Consider the following 17907-nt stretch of genomic DNA (forward strand, 5'->3'; position numbering starts at 1 on the left):
TGAAACAATAACATTTTTTTTTATTTCATAATCATATACTTTCAAATTTGTACTGTGGATTGAAATAATATCAGGGCATTGGTGTCAAAAAGCATGCATTAAAAATGAAATGAATAAGGATAAGGCTAACTAACTTTTTTTCCTTTACATAAGGACATTCACTTTCTTTCATTTGCCTGCATAACACTGATATGTTGTTATGCAAGAATCTGCAGTTTGGCCAAATTTTATTCCAAATAAACGTGTTACAGTTTACTTTGCTTTTTCAAAAAACATCCATCACATTTTTATCATTTAGCAATTGTGATGGAAAGGTGGAGATAACGTTACTTCAATAACAGCTGGAAAAAGGACCACTTTATAAAAACACATTTATATTATTCCCTAAACTAACTATAATAAGTTAAATTGCTTGTTCTTAAATAAATCAATATATGAATTCCTTTAGTAATAACCCTTGGGACAAAGAGTTTTCCCTTGTAAAACCTTAGAGATCAGAACAAAAAATAAAGGGTCTATTTTTCTGGAATGTAAATTGCCTTCAAAAAGTCTACTACAAAAAAATCTCTCGCTAACTCACAGACAATGTACACACATGCCATTAATGGTGTCCATACACAGACAAATAGCACCCTGCTTTTTAGAGCTTCAACATAATATCAGAGTTGTCCGTCATCCAACAACGCTCAGTGCTCTCTCAACAAATCCTGCACGTCTGTAGCCAAGGTTTTGGGCGGATGTTGGAAGAATCAAATACTGCATGTTGATAGTAGGCCAGAGGTAATTACGGACGCTTTTGAAGCTTGTGGCAAGATTGGGACCTGTTTGCCTCTGTTTCTTTTCAAAATGCAGACACCTCATGGTGCACCCAGCAGTTTGGTCCAGTCTGGTGCTGTTGGCTAAGGAACATTTTCTGTCTGTAGCTGCTGTGCGTGAAGTAATCTCCTCTGCTTCTGAAGTGGATGGCTGGTCTTTGGACATTTCATACCCCATCCTTTTCATCCACTTGATGAAAAATGGACTAACAAATGGCAGGGGGCTCAGGGAGGATATTTATATGTGGTTGCTAGATCAATTTTCCATTCTCCCTGCCCTCTTAGTGCCAAGAGAGGGGCTAAGTGAAGCAGTGGTCTGGGGTAGATTGGGGTGGGTGGTTTGCTACATCGGGGGAACAACCAGGCCCGTCATTGCTGGAGAGAAAAAGAATATACAAAATCGATGATTCTAGTCAATCAGCCTATCTTGCATTATTGTACATCCAGCCTTCTGTTTTGTCATGTTCAGTCAAGCTTTTGTGAGTTTAGCACAAGGGGTTAGACTGCATTCGTAAGTTCAGAGAGCGGGGTCAGATAGTGAGTTGGATGGCTACCTCTGAAGCTGTTCCCCCCTGAGGCGGGACAGGCAGGGGAGGGGGAACCCTGGGGCCTGAGGACAGGAGCAAAAGCACTCTTCTGTTTGGCAGCAGATGGGAAGGAGGAGAAAGGCAAGAGAGATGACGAAGAGCTGGAGCCTCCTGGTATAGTGGGGCTGGAGGGCATTACTGAGGAACACAGAGGAACCAAGCATTACTATATTAATCTAAAGTGTGAACATCACAATGGACTCAATATTGCAAGGCCAGCTATTCACTGACTTAAAATTCAAGAAATACTAACAACACATTGTGAATTTATGGACAATGAGAAAGCGCAGAAGCTCTTACCGTAGGGAGAGCCTGTGGGGGAGGCACTACTGAAACCAGGTGACCCAGGTACTCCCAGGCTGGTCATGGGAACTGTCCCATAACCTCCCGTCATCCCTGCACTGCCCCCGTAGCTTGACTGCTGAGGAGTGGAGGCAGAAGGGTAACCCCTTGGGGACAAACTGCTGGAGTTACGGATGTAGCCTAGAAAAAAAAAAAATAAAAACAAGATGTTGGGTCAGATGTGACTTCCAGTAGGGGTGAACACTGAGGCAGTGATTGGTTTGTCTTTCAGTCTCCTCACCCTGGCTGCTCTGTCCTGGCTCTCCAATGCTGACTCCCAACTGCGAAGGGTAAGAACCCAGGCCCATGACACTGCCATGGGCTGGTGAGCTGGGCAGCGCCTGCAGCTGACTGTGAGGACGGGGAACGCTGTAGAGGGCCTCGGCGATGTCAGCCGCACGCTTCAGAAGCATGTCCTGCAAAACAATGGTAGGCACAGATTCAGTCTCAGTGATACAGTCAGAGTCTAGCCTACAGTGCATCTAAACTAGGCTTTTAAGATGTTAGCTTTTACATGTGTGACAATGTCTCTGTCTCGGTTCACAGACTGTAATGGTAAGAATTCACACATTCGTCAAGTAGCGCTCACCTGATTACTGTGTGGGTTTCCATACAGGGCCTCCACAAGATCAGCGGCTCTCTTCAACAGCATTTCCTACAAAGAAAAAAATAAACAATAATTTAATACGATCACTGTAATGCAGCACAATTCCTTGAAGAATTAAGATGTATAGAGTGTGTTTTTTCCTCTCACCTTGGCTAGTTTGTCTGGGTCACCAGGATGTCGGGGAATGACCTTCTGCAGACGCTGGAAGCCGTAGTCTATGGTTGGCTCATTCAGGGCTAAAACCAAACACGCCACACAAACCAACAGAGGATCAAAACCAATTCATAGTTCATCCAGAGCCCATGCTGCAAAACCAAAAACGTCTGGATGATTCGGGTGTTACTGCGAAGTCTAGTTGACTCACCTGTGTAGATGAAGCGTCCTGGTGCTCCTTTGCAGAACTGTTTGGATTTGTAGGACAGTGTGACCTCCACAACCCCGGGGATATGGCGAGGAGGTGTCTGGACACGGATTGCGTGGGGCGTGATCAACTGCGGGAACAGAACAGAGGCTGTGATACAAAACAACAACAAATGATTCCCCCCCCAGCAGACATCCCACAGTATATCATATCAGTATAACATAACACTGACTACAGATAAATTTATTAGACAGCTCATAAATCAACTCAGTGAGACAAGCCATATGCTATATATATATATTTCATTTCACAATATGCTTTAATCTGTAGCAGTCATTAGTTAGACATTTTTGAAGAGATTCCCTACCTCGCTCCACACCAGCATGCTGCCAAACACCACCTGCAGCCCGTCAAAGAAGTTCTCCCCGATAACGATGACCATGGCCCCGCCGGTGGTCCAGCCCTCACTGGGGCTGATGGCTTTGATACAGGGAGTAGCTGAACAGGAAAAAACGACAAGGTTAACTGCAAGAGCTTTGACACAGCATGTGCAATTATTTTATAGAGGATATTATTAGAGAGGATAGAGACAGTTTCTGTGAGTGGAGGCATTTGCTGAAGGTGTTCTTTGGTTTGAGGTTGTCGATTAATGAAAAACAAAGGAGTTCCAGGGCACTCTTGAGGCAAAAAAAACTGTAAAGCCCTTTTTTCACAGCTAGTTGAATAGGCTTGACATTACAAGCCTTTGTGTGGCTTTTAATCAGGGATCAGCACACCAATTGCATGAAGAGCAATATGTTAAGTAGGTTAGGAGACAGTCCGTATCAAATGCAGATCAGCAAGTCAAAAAAAAAATGTGGGGGAAAAAAAGTACTAAAACAAAAACAAAACCTACATACAGGACATATAAGCAGAGGCAAATCGATATTGTGTATTTCTGGCTCTGGTATTTTTATGTGACATGATGGCAAATATTTGCCTCTTGTTCATCACACATTCCTATAAACATAATAGCTCAAGAGTTATAAGAGAAAAGTTCACACTGAAACCACAGGCTCCACTCGTGCAGCAGATGATGATTAGATTAGATTCTGATTAGACGTTGGAGCACCTTGTGAGTCAGAGTGGAAACTAATGAGGAAAAACTGGTTGTCCTGAAACTACTTGAACTCCTTAATGCTTTAAGATGCAGAGTTTAAGATACAGAGTTCATATTAATTACACCCCATGTGTTACCCCATGTCCATTCCATGTGGTATGTGAAGTGTGTTGACATAGAAATATTGCTAATTAATGCATTAATTAGCTTAATTAATGACCTCAGTAGCATAACTGGTTGTGTTAAATATATCATGGTGATTATGGTAGGCCATTAAAGTCAGCTGAAGTGCCTCTTCCTAAAATGTGTGCCTGAAAAGTGCCATGGAACAGCACGTATCAGGTTTAGGTTTCTGAATGTTGATACTGATGTAAGCAAATAATGATAAGACAGATAGAAAAATGTCCGGTGTGTGTTGCTCGGTGGCATTGTAAGTTGTGAGTTACTGCCTTACCATATTCCATAGCATTCTCCACCGACTCGCCTGGCTCCAGTCTGCGGGCTCTCCGACCATGTTTTGAGTTGTTGTGGACAAACATGTTGTCAGACACTGCTAGGACATGGCCGTCTACACTCACAGTGCTGGACAAGACCACCTGAGAGAGCGGAAAGCGCCAGGGGAGAGGGAGAGAAAGATACATGAGTCTATGTGTGTGAGTTGGACAGCAGGCTGTGAGTCCCAATCTCCAGTTACAGCAGCAAAATCCCTTAGCAACAATCTGTTTCAGCATACAGGTGATAGCAATATTTCTCAATAGGTAATACGACATACCAGGGATCTTCATCATATGTCTACACTCCAGTGATGACACTGCTCATACACCCCTTCCCTCCTCCATCAAGCCACCATATGGCCTCTCTTCTGCCTGTGAGCTCTTGCTCAGATTTTTTTTTTTTTACTCTTTCAGCGGGCGGATCGTCATCTCCTCCTGATCCCTCAATGACACCAAACATATGGACTGAATCTCCCATTTTAACTGGCCGTTAAAATAGTGGATGATATATAGTGGCCCTAATTTGATTTTCTGGCCACAGCATGTGTGTGTCCCGTCCTACATCTGCCTCCCATGTTTAGACACGCGTACAATATATGAGAGTGTAGGTTTTATTCTCTGAGGATATTTATGGGTGTTTATGTGTAAGTATTTCTGTAGACAACAAGTTTGAGTGGGTCTATTTTTTTTTAGATGTAGAGGGACGATTAGAAAGAATATTTTTATGAAACACGGATACCTTAACGTATTATAATATGCATTTGAGAAAACCAGACAGCAAAGATAAAACCAACATTTGCTTCAAATAAACACATGGCAGTAATTTTCTAGGTGTAGAGAGACAGAGAAGGAGTAAAAAAAAAAAAAAAAAGAAGACAAAAAAAGCATATGTGCTATAGGTGGTGGAGTGGGAGAAGAATCTAAGGGAAAATAACTGTAAATTATCGATCAAGCAGCAGCAGACTCCTGTCCGGCTCTGATCGCCTTTTAACCCAGAGATGAGGGTCGTGCAGTGCCTGCGTGCTCATAACTTCTCAGCATGTGTCACAATGCAGGAGTTAAAACAAACACAGTGGAAGACAGGGGGAACAAGAAGAAGGGAAAAGGGAGAGGGCTAGATGTTAGAGAGAGAGAGGGAATGCCAGACAGGGGCTGCTGGTGCTGAAAGACAGCAGAGGAAGTGAGGCGGGAGTGTCCCCTGTGACCACTTCCTGGGTCACGGAGCATGACCTCCTCCATCTGGAGCCAATCACTCAATTCTTGACAACTTCCTGAAACACCTCAACCTATTTCCTGCCCATCTCCCCCCTCCCCTTGTCTCTCCCACATATCTAACCCCTTTCGTTTCTCTTTCCATCTCTCTGTCTCCTTATTGATTTTTAACTTTCACCTTTACTTCTCTCTCTGCTATGTCTTCCATTAAAAATACCTTCCTCAGACTACTGTAAGAGTAAATGTGGTATCAACTCTCCTTGGACCAGGCTGGGTAAGAAAATAACCACTTTCTTAAGATGGAGGGGCAGGCAGGTGTTATGTTTTACTTAACGGTAAAATCATTTTTTATTATTATTTATTCACATATTCAGTCACATAAATTACCTTCTTCCCTCTTTCCCCTCATGCACAAGCACACAGTCACCTCACAAAAATGTATTTCTCAAACTATTCGTACCTGAAATCTCCTCATATCCCTTGGGTTCCCTGCTGTCTTCAGACAATTCTGGTTACACTTCAGGAAAAACTTCAAGAAAAACCTGCAAAGGTAAATAAGAGGACACACATTTGAACATCGACAACTGAGAAATCACTTGAAAGAATTTTGCATGACTATTTGCTGCCCTGCAGCACAGAGCCACTAATCAAAGGAGATACTAATTATTTTTCTGAGACGGGTCTTGTGGATGGTGTGTATGCTTGTATGTCTGCTTGCACATGTATGTGCATGGGTGTGTGTGTGTGTGTGTGTGTGTGTGTGCATGTGCACATATATGATTACAGCTCTGACATCAATAACAGATGTTTAGTTTAGTATTAAAGTCAATGTTATTACACTTTAAATCAAGTGATGAGAATCTGAAGCGCAGTCCAGTGAAAAGAACTGCTGTGTTTCAAAGTAAACTAAGACAGTGATGTATGCCAGTGGACTCCAGGGACCATGGTATCCCGCAATGCCATATTTGAACTCCCACATGGGAATGGTGAGGGAAACGAAGTAGAGACAACAACAGAGAAAGTGAAATGAGGAGGTGGAAGGAGGAAGGGAGCGATACTGCTGGTATGGACATGAATTTATTGTTTTCAAGTGTATGTATGTGTCTGATTATGTATGTGAGTTTACTTTTGAGCACGAGACAGAAAAAGAGAGACGAGGAGAGAGAGCGAGAGAGGGGTGCTGATAGCCTCTGCTACACCAAAGAAAATCTGAGAGAGAGGCGGAATAAATAGGAGAGAGGGAGACTATGGAGAGAGACTCCAAATCCCAGGTGTACACAGTTCGGCAACACAGCCCGTTGCCATGGCAACGCAGCTCTGCCGCAATCCCAAAGTCCCCATGCTGAGAGGCAAAGACAGCGATGGGAAAGAGAAGGCAACAACAAGAACACATTCCATCACAGAAATGGGGGGAGAGGAAGGAGGGAGTGGAGAGAGAGGGACTTGGCAAGGTAGGAACCAGAGAAGTATATAAAGAGGGCAGGTGCAGATGAGGAGAGGAGGATGGAGACAAATCTGAGGGAGAAGAGAAATTAAACAGAAGATGTTTGTAAAGAAAGACAAATAGTCCTGGAAATGATGTGGAGTTGTGATGTAATTACGGCAATTGGCGAATATATAGCCTAAAACCAGATGTCCGTTCCACTGACGGAGAGTGCAACCCTGCCTTGCTTTTGAAAAACACACCCATTAATGTTCCAATTAAACAAACAACAACAGCGCAGAAGAAAAATGCTACGGAGGGAGGCAGCGGTTTGGAGCTAGATGGGTAGCGCCGATCCCACCCACATTGTGCTCTCTGCAAATATAAGTCATCTTAATGGAGAGATGTTGTTTGGAGAGGAACTTCATATTGGCCCCACAGCCCTGAACCCTCCCATTGAATACTAATCTCTCCCTCACTCTGTCAGCCTTTTACTCGCTCTTCTTCCATCACTCTCTCCAGCTTCCTCCCTTGTGAACAGGCCCTGGCTAGGAACTGGCTCTCGGTTCCAAAACTGTGTCCAATATTTCTTGATTTGAGCTATTTCGTCGTAGGACAATCAATATTGTTGTTGGCGGAGGGCGATTATAATTTATCAGTGAGCGTTCGGACCTCCAACCTCAAAGCTCAGCCCAGGGTGGAAACGTGCAAAAGGGCACATCGGCTCCTCTCCCTCCCTTAAACCACTTCCTCCTTCCAGTTTGTTCCTCATCTGTGTCTGACTTTGTTTTCCATTCCGTATTATTCTCCTATGACAGAGTGGATTTAATAGGATTCAAAGTCACTGTATCCTATGTTCTGTGCATGGTGTATAACTAAAGATATATGTTGCCGTGTGACTCTGCAGAGGGACATATTCAAAGGTGCTCTGTTTCATTTTACTACCTCCTTTGAGGGTCATACAGTTTGTATATTTAATCCAGGGCAATGATTCTCACACTATGGCTCATTTTAAAGGCTAAAGAGGTAATTTATAACAACATGGGGACCACATTTTTGTGTTTAATGACCATGGACACGGTCTAGCTGTGGCTTAGTCACACTACTTTCCTTGCCACTTGCTATGTGGCCACCTCAAGTTCACCTAGCCAGCAGCAATCAGTCATCCCACTGACTGAAACTGTAAATCTGTACTGTAGAAATACCTCAGATTGCAGAGTCATAACTATAGTTGAGAGGTTGTCTTCATCCATCTCAGACTGGGCGCATTAACTTTCTTAAGGTTCCTGACCTTGTTTGTTGACGTCTTCTTATCATTCCCTGTTTATATGACACCAGATCACTCACACACACACGCACACACACACACACTTGCATGCACATACACGCTCACACGCATGCATGCACACTCTAATACATTGACACCCCCACCTTTGCCCCCCTCCCAAAAACCCATTCAGTCAACTTTTCACCCCCCTCAGTTCGGACGCACACAGCTGCAAATGCTGAAATTAAAGCGAGACGTTGACGCATATATTAGCATGCATTAGCCGCTTCCCCCTGCCCACTTAACATGCAAATCTCCCAGCCCCGTCGCCTCGCACCTTCTGCCACACATTCATTTGCTGAATTATAATTAGACTAATCTTGCATAATTAATAAGAAGTCGAGGACCCTCTGTTTTTTATCCCCTCCTCTATTGTGGTTGCAAAAGTTTAATATCGCTGTTGTTTGTTTTTGTTTTGGTAATGTAATACACCCACACACCTCCCCGTCCACAGGGAAGAGATGAGGAGAACATGCAAAGAATAGGAGGTGATCTCGATGTCATAGAGAAAATGCAGAGAAAGACTATTTTAAAAGAACTCCTTTAACTATAGCATGTTTATATTTTTGGCCGTGCCTTGTTCCCTACATTAACAGGACTACAGTGTTCCATTAATCACACACAAAATGATCAATCCTTGTGATTACTAAACTATCAAGACACGGACATAGTGCAGACAGAGCTAATGAGAAGCAAACACGGAAGCATGGAAACAGGGATAACATGATGCTGACTATTATTCACTGCCTCAGCTGCTGAAACCTAATTCAAACCAGTTATTCTGAACAAATGAGTATCTGTCTATCTATCTATCTATCTATATAGATAGATAGATAGATAGATAGATAATGTTTTACTCTATTGTTAATGAAATGCCTCTGTTTTGTGTCAGATGACTGAAAAATCTGACACCAAAATGTCATTGATTTAAAAAGCAGTTGTTTTTTTTTTTTTCTATGATTTCCTTGTCCCATATTGATGACTAACAGAAAGCTAAGAGATTTTCACAAGGCCATTTGCAGTTGTTGGCACTGGAAACCAAGCGATAACTTACACAACTGGCAACTTATACCCTTTACAGCCACACTTACAGCAGGAAACACAAACAAAACATCGGCCCAAGTCTTAAACCTTGGGATCATTTTCCACACGGGTACCACAGGGAGTCTGTTTTTTCTTTTCTGTCTTCCCTTCTGTATCTCTGTCAAGGCCTCCAAATCCCTTTTGTCTGCATCTGCTTCAGTTCCCAAGACTAAACACAGGCCACGCAGCGTGAGGGGAGCCATCCCAATGGTGACAACTTGCTTAACTAAAACTAGTTTAAAAAACGAACAAGCACATCATGACACTAATAACAATAACAGCAGTGCCATTCTGTGCATATTTCACCGCTCAGTGTGGACACTTTCACACTGCTCGGTGCTTTGAGGCATCTGTTACACATAAGTGTTACACACTATGCTGTACATATGGCCTTAATCATGCTGCAAGCACCTAAGCAGCACAGGACCTCTAACAAAAATGTTCATAGGCATTCATCAGCACTAATCACTGTTGACATAAACTGCCTTTTCACATAGACATAAAACACATCACCCTCTGTGCTCGCCGTAAATGCAGTTTTACCGGTAGCAATGGATCTTGAAGCAGTGATGCACAAAGGGTTTACCATGGAGTCCAAGTTAGTCAGCAGTACAGCTGAAAACATTTCTTCACTCCACTTTTTTCTCTGGGTTTAGCATCAGCCCACCAATTTTGGGCAACTGCATCAAAGATGACAAATTTATGTTCGAATAAAAATGTTGGAGTTGAGAAGGAAAAAAAAGCAAGGAAAAGAAGAAGGAGGAGCAGATTGTCAAAATTTAGTTCAGCAGACTTGGATGCCCTGGTCTCCAATTAAGACACAGTCAAAGAGGTGGAGAGGAGCAAGGCGAGAGAGCTGGAGAGAGAGAAAAGAGAGCTGGTCCCCTTCATAGGCCAGTTCCTATAGCTTCTAGATGACAGACATGGGGAGGCAGAGAGACTGAGCATCAGAGAGAAAGAAGCAGAGGAATGGAGAGAGAGACAGAGAGAGAGAGAGAGAATGTTGACGTTATGTATTCAGGACCATCACTCATCAGACATCCCCTCCATCACCGCCCCCCCCACTTCACCCTGAAAAAACAAAACAGTGTCCTGACATGGTGGTGGAGGGGGAGGAGGGAGGGAAGGAGGAAAATTAGGAAACCAGATGTGAAGCATTAAAACATACTGACATGCTGAGGGCCTTCCTCTGCCACACTCACACACTGAGAGCACTAACTCATACACGGACACACAAATAAATGCACATATGTGTGCGTATGTCACACATGCACATGTGACACATAAACATATGCGCAGTCACACAAAACACTAACATGTGCATGATGTCACAGCTACATATAAACACATGCAAGTGCTTCAGCAATCACACAAAACCATTAGTAATATGCCTCATAAACAAATGTCTAAAAGAATATCTGCATGTATGCGCTTGTTGAAATTCAAAAAATATGTAAGTATTGGGTCAACTAAATGCTGTTGCTCGCGGCTATAGGCGAGGATTTGGATAAGCTAGTGTTGACCTAAGAATGTTTCACGCCAAGGCAGAAATCTACAGATGGGTCGTCATGCATCACTGTATGGATATGCATCCAATTAGTACACGCACCAAGGCCAAGCAAGGGCTGGGGGAGGGACGGAGGTGTTTTGTTTTCCTCCATGGGGAGAGTTGTGTTGGGAGGAGGTGAGGAGGGAGGTGAGGGGGGTAGTAATAAATACCCCTGGACCCAGGTCCCCTGGCAGACTGGAAGCTAGACTGGTCACCAGGGTTAACACCCGGGGCACATGACCTCTGACACTGCTAATGGGGCACAGAAAACCCTCCACGAATTGATACCCCCTCTGTCGCATACCACGGCAGGACCTTTCACACCAGCCTCCCAGTCCACTCCCTCCTGGAACATACAGGGATATCTACGGCATCGGCTCCACTCACCTTTCACCAACAAACTTCACATAGCCCGACTAACCTCTTTGATTTTCTCTAACTTTTTTCATAACAGCTTTTCGAACACACGCCCTACTGGCAATTAATCATCAGATTACACATGTCAGATCTCTTGAATTTGAAACTTTTGTCCACTTTCTGTTAGCACATCACAGCTCACAAGTTTATTCTGATGCCTAACAGTCTCACAGAGATGTCAACTCCAATCCAGTAGTTGTCTGAATGTTTGTTTGTCAGCACTTATGCCCAAAAAGGAGCAGCAGGCACCTCAAAACACTTTATTGATTGATTGGTGCTAACAAAAAGAGTGAGCAGAGAATAGAGGTAGACATGCATGCAGCAGACAGGCAGGCAGCAGACTCAGGACTCAGGTCTTTATAAATTTGCCTAGTGGATTGGATGTGCCCCTATGGCCTCTTCTCCACTGCCTCCCAGGCTGGCTTCACCCCTGCAACCCCAGCCCCTGCACCAGCCTCAGCCCACCCCACCTCTAAACTTGAGAACTGTGACAAAGCCAAACATTTAAACCACTAGTGCTGATTTATAGAGCTTGGTTGTGCTGTAAAACCCTCAGGCTTGCCACCGCAAAAATGGCTGAGGCACGGCGGAGCTGAGAGAGAAAGAGGGTTGAGAGGAGGAAAGGGGAATGATGGGACAGAAGAGGCGATGAAGTGTTTGGGCAAGGCTTCTCCTGAGTGCTAAAGGGTTTTACTGCACAGCCTCCATCTAGCTGCTAAATGTGAATTTTAATGGTTTAAACTGAATTCATTTTTAAGTTTCTCAAGTTTAACCAAAAGCATAAAGTGCATACAGAGTGGTAGCCACATGGGATTGTGGTCAGACTGCCAGATAGATAGATATGGATAGATATTCAGAGTCAAGAGAACATGAATTCACAACCAGGACAGGGAATAGAACTCCCATCAGTGGCCTGACCTCTCCCAGCATGCCTGGTGTGTCCTGAGGGACAAGGATTCAAAATATACTCTCATAACTGTCAAACGGAGACACGGAGCACCCACTACAGCTGAACAGATTTCAAACATACCAAAAGGTCATCTGCACTGCACTAACACTAATCCCGCTTTGTCAATACCCTTTCAATCAATCAGCCAGTAATCAGATTTACTAATAATATGTGCATATGAAAGCTCGACCCAAACCTTCCTCTGAGAAGAACAAAGAGTCTGAGATGGATGCCACAGAGAGAGAGAGGAGAGGAAAGAGAAGCAACAACAGAATGAGAAGAGATGTCTTCTTAATTAGCCAGTAATGATAAGATCTGACAAACAACATCTGTTTCCAGAAAGAGAGAGGGGGGAAATCAGGAGGGATAGGGAAGGAGAGGGCGGGAGTGAGGGATAGGAAGGAGGAAAAGAGAGAAAGAGAGAGAGAGAAAGAGAAGCGGCTGAGAAACCTGTGAAGCCTAGACAAGAGGGACCTGCTTGTAAGAAAGTAAAGGGGGGCGTGGAGGCGATGTGTAAGGGAGGGAATGCTGTGTAGCGTGACACAATAGGAGAACGCAGGATGAGAAGTATAACAGAAGTGAGAGACAGACAGACAGGGGAGAGAAATCTGACAGGGTTGAGGGAGTCTAGGAACCAGGACGAATATGACAGACAGAGAGAGGAAAACAGATCAAAATGAGAAGGGGGTAGGTAGACGTAGAGAGGGTGAGCTGGGTAATGGCACTAGAGGGAGAGTGTAGGGGGGAGGAGGGAGGGAAGGAGAGGCGGAACGTGTGAAGAGATGGGTATGGAATCACTCAGAGGTCCAGGGTGCTGTAATTTACTGTCCGTGGCTAATCCACAGCAAATGTGTGGAGCCGAGGACTGTAGAGAAAGGGAGAGAGAAGGGGAATTGGAGGGTGGGGGGGCTAAGGGGAGGGCATGGAGACTGTTGGGGCGCTCAGCAGGCCTGCTGGGAGCCTGTCAGCGGTCACATCACCCCCTGCCCTCAGCCCTGACGGATTCATCAGCACCATTACACACACACACACACACACACACACACACACACACAGAGAGAGGGAGAGAGAGAGCACCCAACCACACACATACAAAAGGCCGTGGTGACATCACAGTTGTTAAATTGCAGTTCGTGTTTTTCTTTACAATATATTTTCCCCCCATGATGAGGAAAACACTACAGACATCTGCTGCATAAATGATCCACACACAGCCAGCGTCAACACACACAAACACAAATGCAGAAAGGCCATTCATCTGATCTGGTACGACTCTGGCACCGACTTAAAATCCTCCTCAGCCTTTTCTGCACCCTCTCCACACCATACTGTCTTACTTATGTCAAGTAGTTGGTTTTAATAAGTTATTTAATGTTGACGTTTGTGTGTGTGTGGACTATTTGAAGTGTGATTGCCTTACAGTGAAAATTGCCTCTGGACTACATAACTTGTATGGAGAGCACTCGTTGTGCTTTCCATACACCACAGGAAGAATAATACTCGCCCCAGGCATTTTTCTAATATAATTCCTTTAATAAAATGTAATACTGCAGATGTGTAAATATTATTGTTAGGGAATGTTTTCAGAGAGTGAAAGGTGGGGGGAACATCATAGTAATCTGAGTCCTGGGAAATATATTGTGTCCAGATTCCTGATTAACAGACAAACAAACAAACAAGGTCGCTTGCAGGGCCGGCCCAGCACCAGGGGGCATTGTTAAGTCATTAGTGAAATTTAAGACCTTAACAGAGGCGGCTGACCAAACCCACTCATCCATCCCCCAACACCCTCATGGCCCTGCCCCGCAGCAGCAGCATCCAGCCAAAGAAAACAGCCCCTGTTCCTAAATACCACTGCTAACTGGCCTCTGACTCCACACACACACACACACACACACACACACATGAAATCCTGATTATACTGACTGCACAGATCACCTTACAAAATAAATGGCAAATGCACGCATCTCGCATGAAAAATAAACCCACACTCACAGGCAGGTCCAAAGTTATACACACACACACAAGCACACACACATACACACACACACACACGCTGGCTATCTGAAGTACCCTCTAAATCACGCTAATCTGTCCCCTTCTGATCCCCATAGTGCCCCTACTTAATCTCTACACCGCTCAACCAAAGGTGAACCCTATTAGTGGCCAGACAAATGGGAGGGTTCGCCCCGGCTACTCTAGGAGCGTGAGGCCATTCAGAGTGCCATTGAGCCTCCCCTCAAAACTTCTCATCTACCCCATCCCCTCAGCATCCCACCCACCCTAAAATTCCCCTGCTGTTCCTCCACATTAGCCCATTCTCAGTCCGTTCCCATTTCCTGTCAAAACATTTCTCTGCTGCTGCTCTCTGTTTCCGACTGCCCAACCCCTCCTCTGCAGGCTCTCTCAAAGAAAACAAGCCAGGCCTGTTCCCGATGTCAGGGTTCAAGCCACAACACCCGACACTGTCCAAGGCAGAGCAAAGGTGGCCAAACACAAACGCGGTTTCTAACCTGCCGCTCATGATACACTCCCTATGCACGCTGGAGTCCGGGATGAGACCGTGTCGCAAGAAAGCCTGAACCACGCAAAAGTTCCCCAAACTCATTTTCACCACCCTCACTGTATGAGTGAAGCTCTCATTGTTTCAAGCAATACCTGTCAGTGTATTTGATATTCCAGACATTGCATCCTCTCTCCCTGTCTGTCTTTGTGTCATTCTCCCCCCTCTATTGCCCCCAGGGAGGAGAAATCCCCCACTTCTGTGCCAGCTGCTCAGTGGTCCAGCCTGTGTGCCGCTCTGCTGTGTGAGGCGGTGTGCACTGGAGCCTCAGGGCCCTGTCGCCACGCTGCCTGGCCCCCTGCCTGAGGGGCTCGCTGACAGGGGGTCTGGAGGGACTGTCCAGTATGAGCCACCAGGGAGAGACCTGTGACAGCGGACTGAAGGGACTAGTGTGTGAATGTGTCTGTGTGTGTCTGCATTCATGTATGTATGTGTGAGAGACAGGTAATTTATGCACACAACAGATGAATATCTGTGTATGTGTGACATGTATGATTGTATGAGTATCTGGGATCACAGCGGCCCAATCCAAGGACAACTCGGTGAAACTTAACCCAAGGCTGAACTTGTTGCTGACCTGTTAACTTTGTGCTGAATGAGAATCAGTGGTCTGTAAGTGCTTATGATTTGAAAAGAAGTCAAGGCACGCTTCTGGGTCCACATGTCAGGGGATGAATTTGTAAGGATGGTTTGTAATGGCACTGATTCGTATAATTCAGGTAGCATCCCCAGCATGGTACTGCCTCTCAGGATTCCTCCCCCTAGTTAGGACTGACTAAACCCAAAAGGAACCATCTTCAAACCAGAATAATGAAAAAGGCAGCGGTGGCAGAGGTACAGCATGCCCAGTATCAACAATCCACAGAGGACAAGGGGTTCAGCTTTATGGTTAAATGAGAATCATATACTGGGAGTATGAGAAACAATCTCCTAAAATGACATTGTTGTCTCATACATAAAAGCCTCAAGCACATATATGATGACATAACAGGGCTGCTTGGCAGCAGTGCATAAGTATGCATCTGGGAAAGGGGAGGAATTCGACCTTTGACACAGTCCAAAAAATGTTGCTGTTCTTATTCTTTGGCTGATGGTTTAATGTTCTTTTCCCAAAGCCTTGACTCTTCTATTTTCTAGTGGGTCGTGCTGGAGAATGAAGAGACTGGTGTTCCCCACCATTAGAATTACAAGGAGAAGCTATCAGGCTCGCCCAGGGAGCAGATACTTGCCACTCAAAACTCAGCATGTGCTCAAGAGTTCAAGATCAGCAATGCACAGACACAGGTGTAGTTGAAAAGTACAGGAATCCTGCAGAGAGTTGCTCTCTTCTTCACATTCTGTAAATTTAGATTCTTAAAAGTGGACAGAAAGATGGAGATCGGATCCTGAGAGAGAGAGGCAGACACAGGCAGGTGGACGGACAGTAACACTGAAACAGATGGCCAAACTGCTGCTCTGAGACGACGAGGCAGCGGAGAGGCATTCAGATACGACAACGAATGATATCTGAAAAGTTTATTGTCAAACTGTCCAGACAGACTTAATCCGTAAAGACCCATAAAGATGGCTACATTTTTACTGCATCACTGTGTGTGCGTGCATGCATGTGTGTGTGTGTGTGTGTGTGTGTGTACATGTCCACAGCCTCTTTCAGCAGGAAAAATTAGTTTGTGGATTCATCCACATAAAATTAACAGATCATAACTGCAATAATCCCCATCCAGCCAAGGGAATTAATAGTTGAGCTGATATGCTGTCAGTTAATCAGGTACAGAGTTTAACCTTTTCATCAAAAAGATAAGGCCCAGGCGACAAAGCATAAACCTTTGTTCTTCATTTTCTGAAAATTGCCCTGCCTTGATTAGAGACAAAAAGAAAACACATTCATGACTGTGATGACTTGTTGGTAGATGCACATAACCAGAGTGAAGACCACAAACAGATCAATACAACCCACATGCTAAGATTAAGAGCAATAGATTCTTCTTGGAGCCAAGCATGTGAAGTTTAGTCTCCACCTGGGAGAATTAATCACTGTGCAGATAGTCACAATGAAAATTAGCCTCTCGGGTGGCAGACAACATAAAATGATGGTGTTATGTTTACTTAACTTTAGCTTTTTGTGTACTTGAATATTCAAAAAGCAAAGCCTAATGTATATGTGAGCCTTTGTGAGTTGGCTCATTTTGAGTGTGGGGGAAGGAAGAGCAATATCGACAACATTGGAAAATTCCCATTGATTATTCTTCTTTTCTCTGAGCGCTGGCTTGTTAAAAAAGACCCCTCTTGGAAACACGATCAATTAGCGAGATAGTGCTTGCCATTGATCACCCCCACCCCATAAGACTCTTGTCTTACGATGGATCCCTCCACACTCTCCTTATGACCAACTATTGATCTCAGCCTCCAAGCCAAACATAAAACCATGCTCTTACACTGAGAGCTGCCCCCCTCCCAGCCAAACCACATCATCCATTCCTACTCATACTAATACTGACATCTGCTTGTCTCCATTGTAAACCCATGGTTCGCTCATAAATACAGGGGCCAGCTTTGGAACTGAACCAATATGGTTTTTCTCAGGTCAGAGGTCAGCATGGTAGTAATGCCGCCATTAGAAGATCTTAGAGTCTGACATTAATACTGAGAACTCCTCAGAGTAGATGGGGTCTTTGCAGCAAAAGTAACACAGGGAAGTGAAAAATGCTGTCATATAAAAATGCCAATGAATCAAAGGTGCTCTATTCAAAATTATCCAGTATAGATTTAAACAAGGACCTTTTAGATTCAGCTGACAAAAAAATATGGAAAAAGGCAAACCATGAGAGCTCAGCCATAGACCAGAGACTCAACCATGTTTATTTTTTGTCAACTAAAGCCTAAATGTTCTCACTTAAATCGAACATCAGCAATTTTGCACAGTGCACAAAAACTGAACTTAAAATATTCATATCATAGAGGAAAAATAGTAAATACATTGAATTTTTTTCAGGAACAGAGTGGACACATGACAATAATTAGTGAAGATTTATGATGACAAGCCCAGATGAATCAGACTATCTATCTATTGATCAATCAT

The 17907-nt window shown here is 44.3% G+C and overlaps 1 protein-coding gene across 7 annotated transcripts in view; it reads right to left on the reverse strand.

The window, feature by feature from the left end:
* Positions 1–675: 675 nt before the first annotated feature.
* The window catches only part of ebf2 (EBF transcription factor 2), a 28556-nt gene continuing 11324 nt past the window's right edge, over positions 676–17907 (reverse strand). For 3 of the 7 annotated variants that reach the window (XM_030060210.1, XM_030060212.1, XM_030060209.1), the window contains 10 exons: positions 5978–6059; positions 4266–4407; positions 3080–3210; positions 2716–2842; positions 2499–2587; positions 2334–2399; positions 1986–2160; positions 1703–1885; positions 1370–1540; positions 676–1190 (listed from right to left, as the gene is read on the reverse strand). In XM_030060210.1, coding sequence (XP_029916070.1) covers positions 1159–1190; positions 1370–1540; positions 1703–1885; positions 1986–2160; positions 2334–2399; positions 2499–2587; positions 2716–2842; positions 3080–3210; positions 4266–4407; positions 5978–6059 — 1198 coding nt within the window. In that variant the 3' untranslated portion in view covers positions 676–1158. Of the gene's footprint in view, positions 1191–1313; positions 1541–1696; positions 1886–1985; positions 2161–2333; positions 2400–2498; positions 2588–2715; positions 2843–3079; positions 3211–4265; positions 4408–5977; positions 6060–17907 lie in introns of those variants that run through there. The other 4 variants (XM_030060213.1, XM_030060211.1, XM_030060215.1 and 1 more) reach the window with 4 other exon arrangements.

This window comes from Myripristis murdjan, chromosome 9 (genome assembly GCF_902150065.1).
Source record: "Myripristis murdjan chromosome 9, fMyrMur1.1, whole genome shotgun sequence".
In the NCBI taxonomy this organism is placed as follows: domain Eukaryota; kingdom Metazoa; phylum Chordata; class Actinopteri; order Holocentriformes; family Holocentridae; genus Myripristis; species Myripristis murdjan.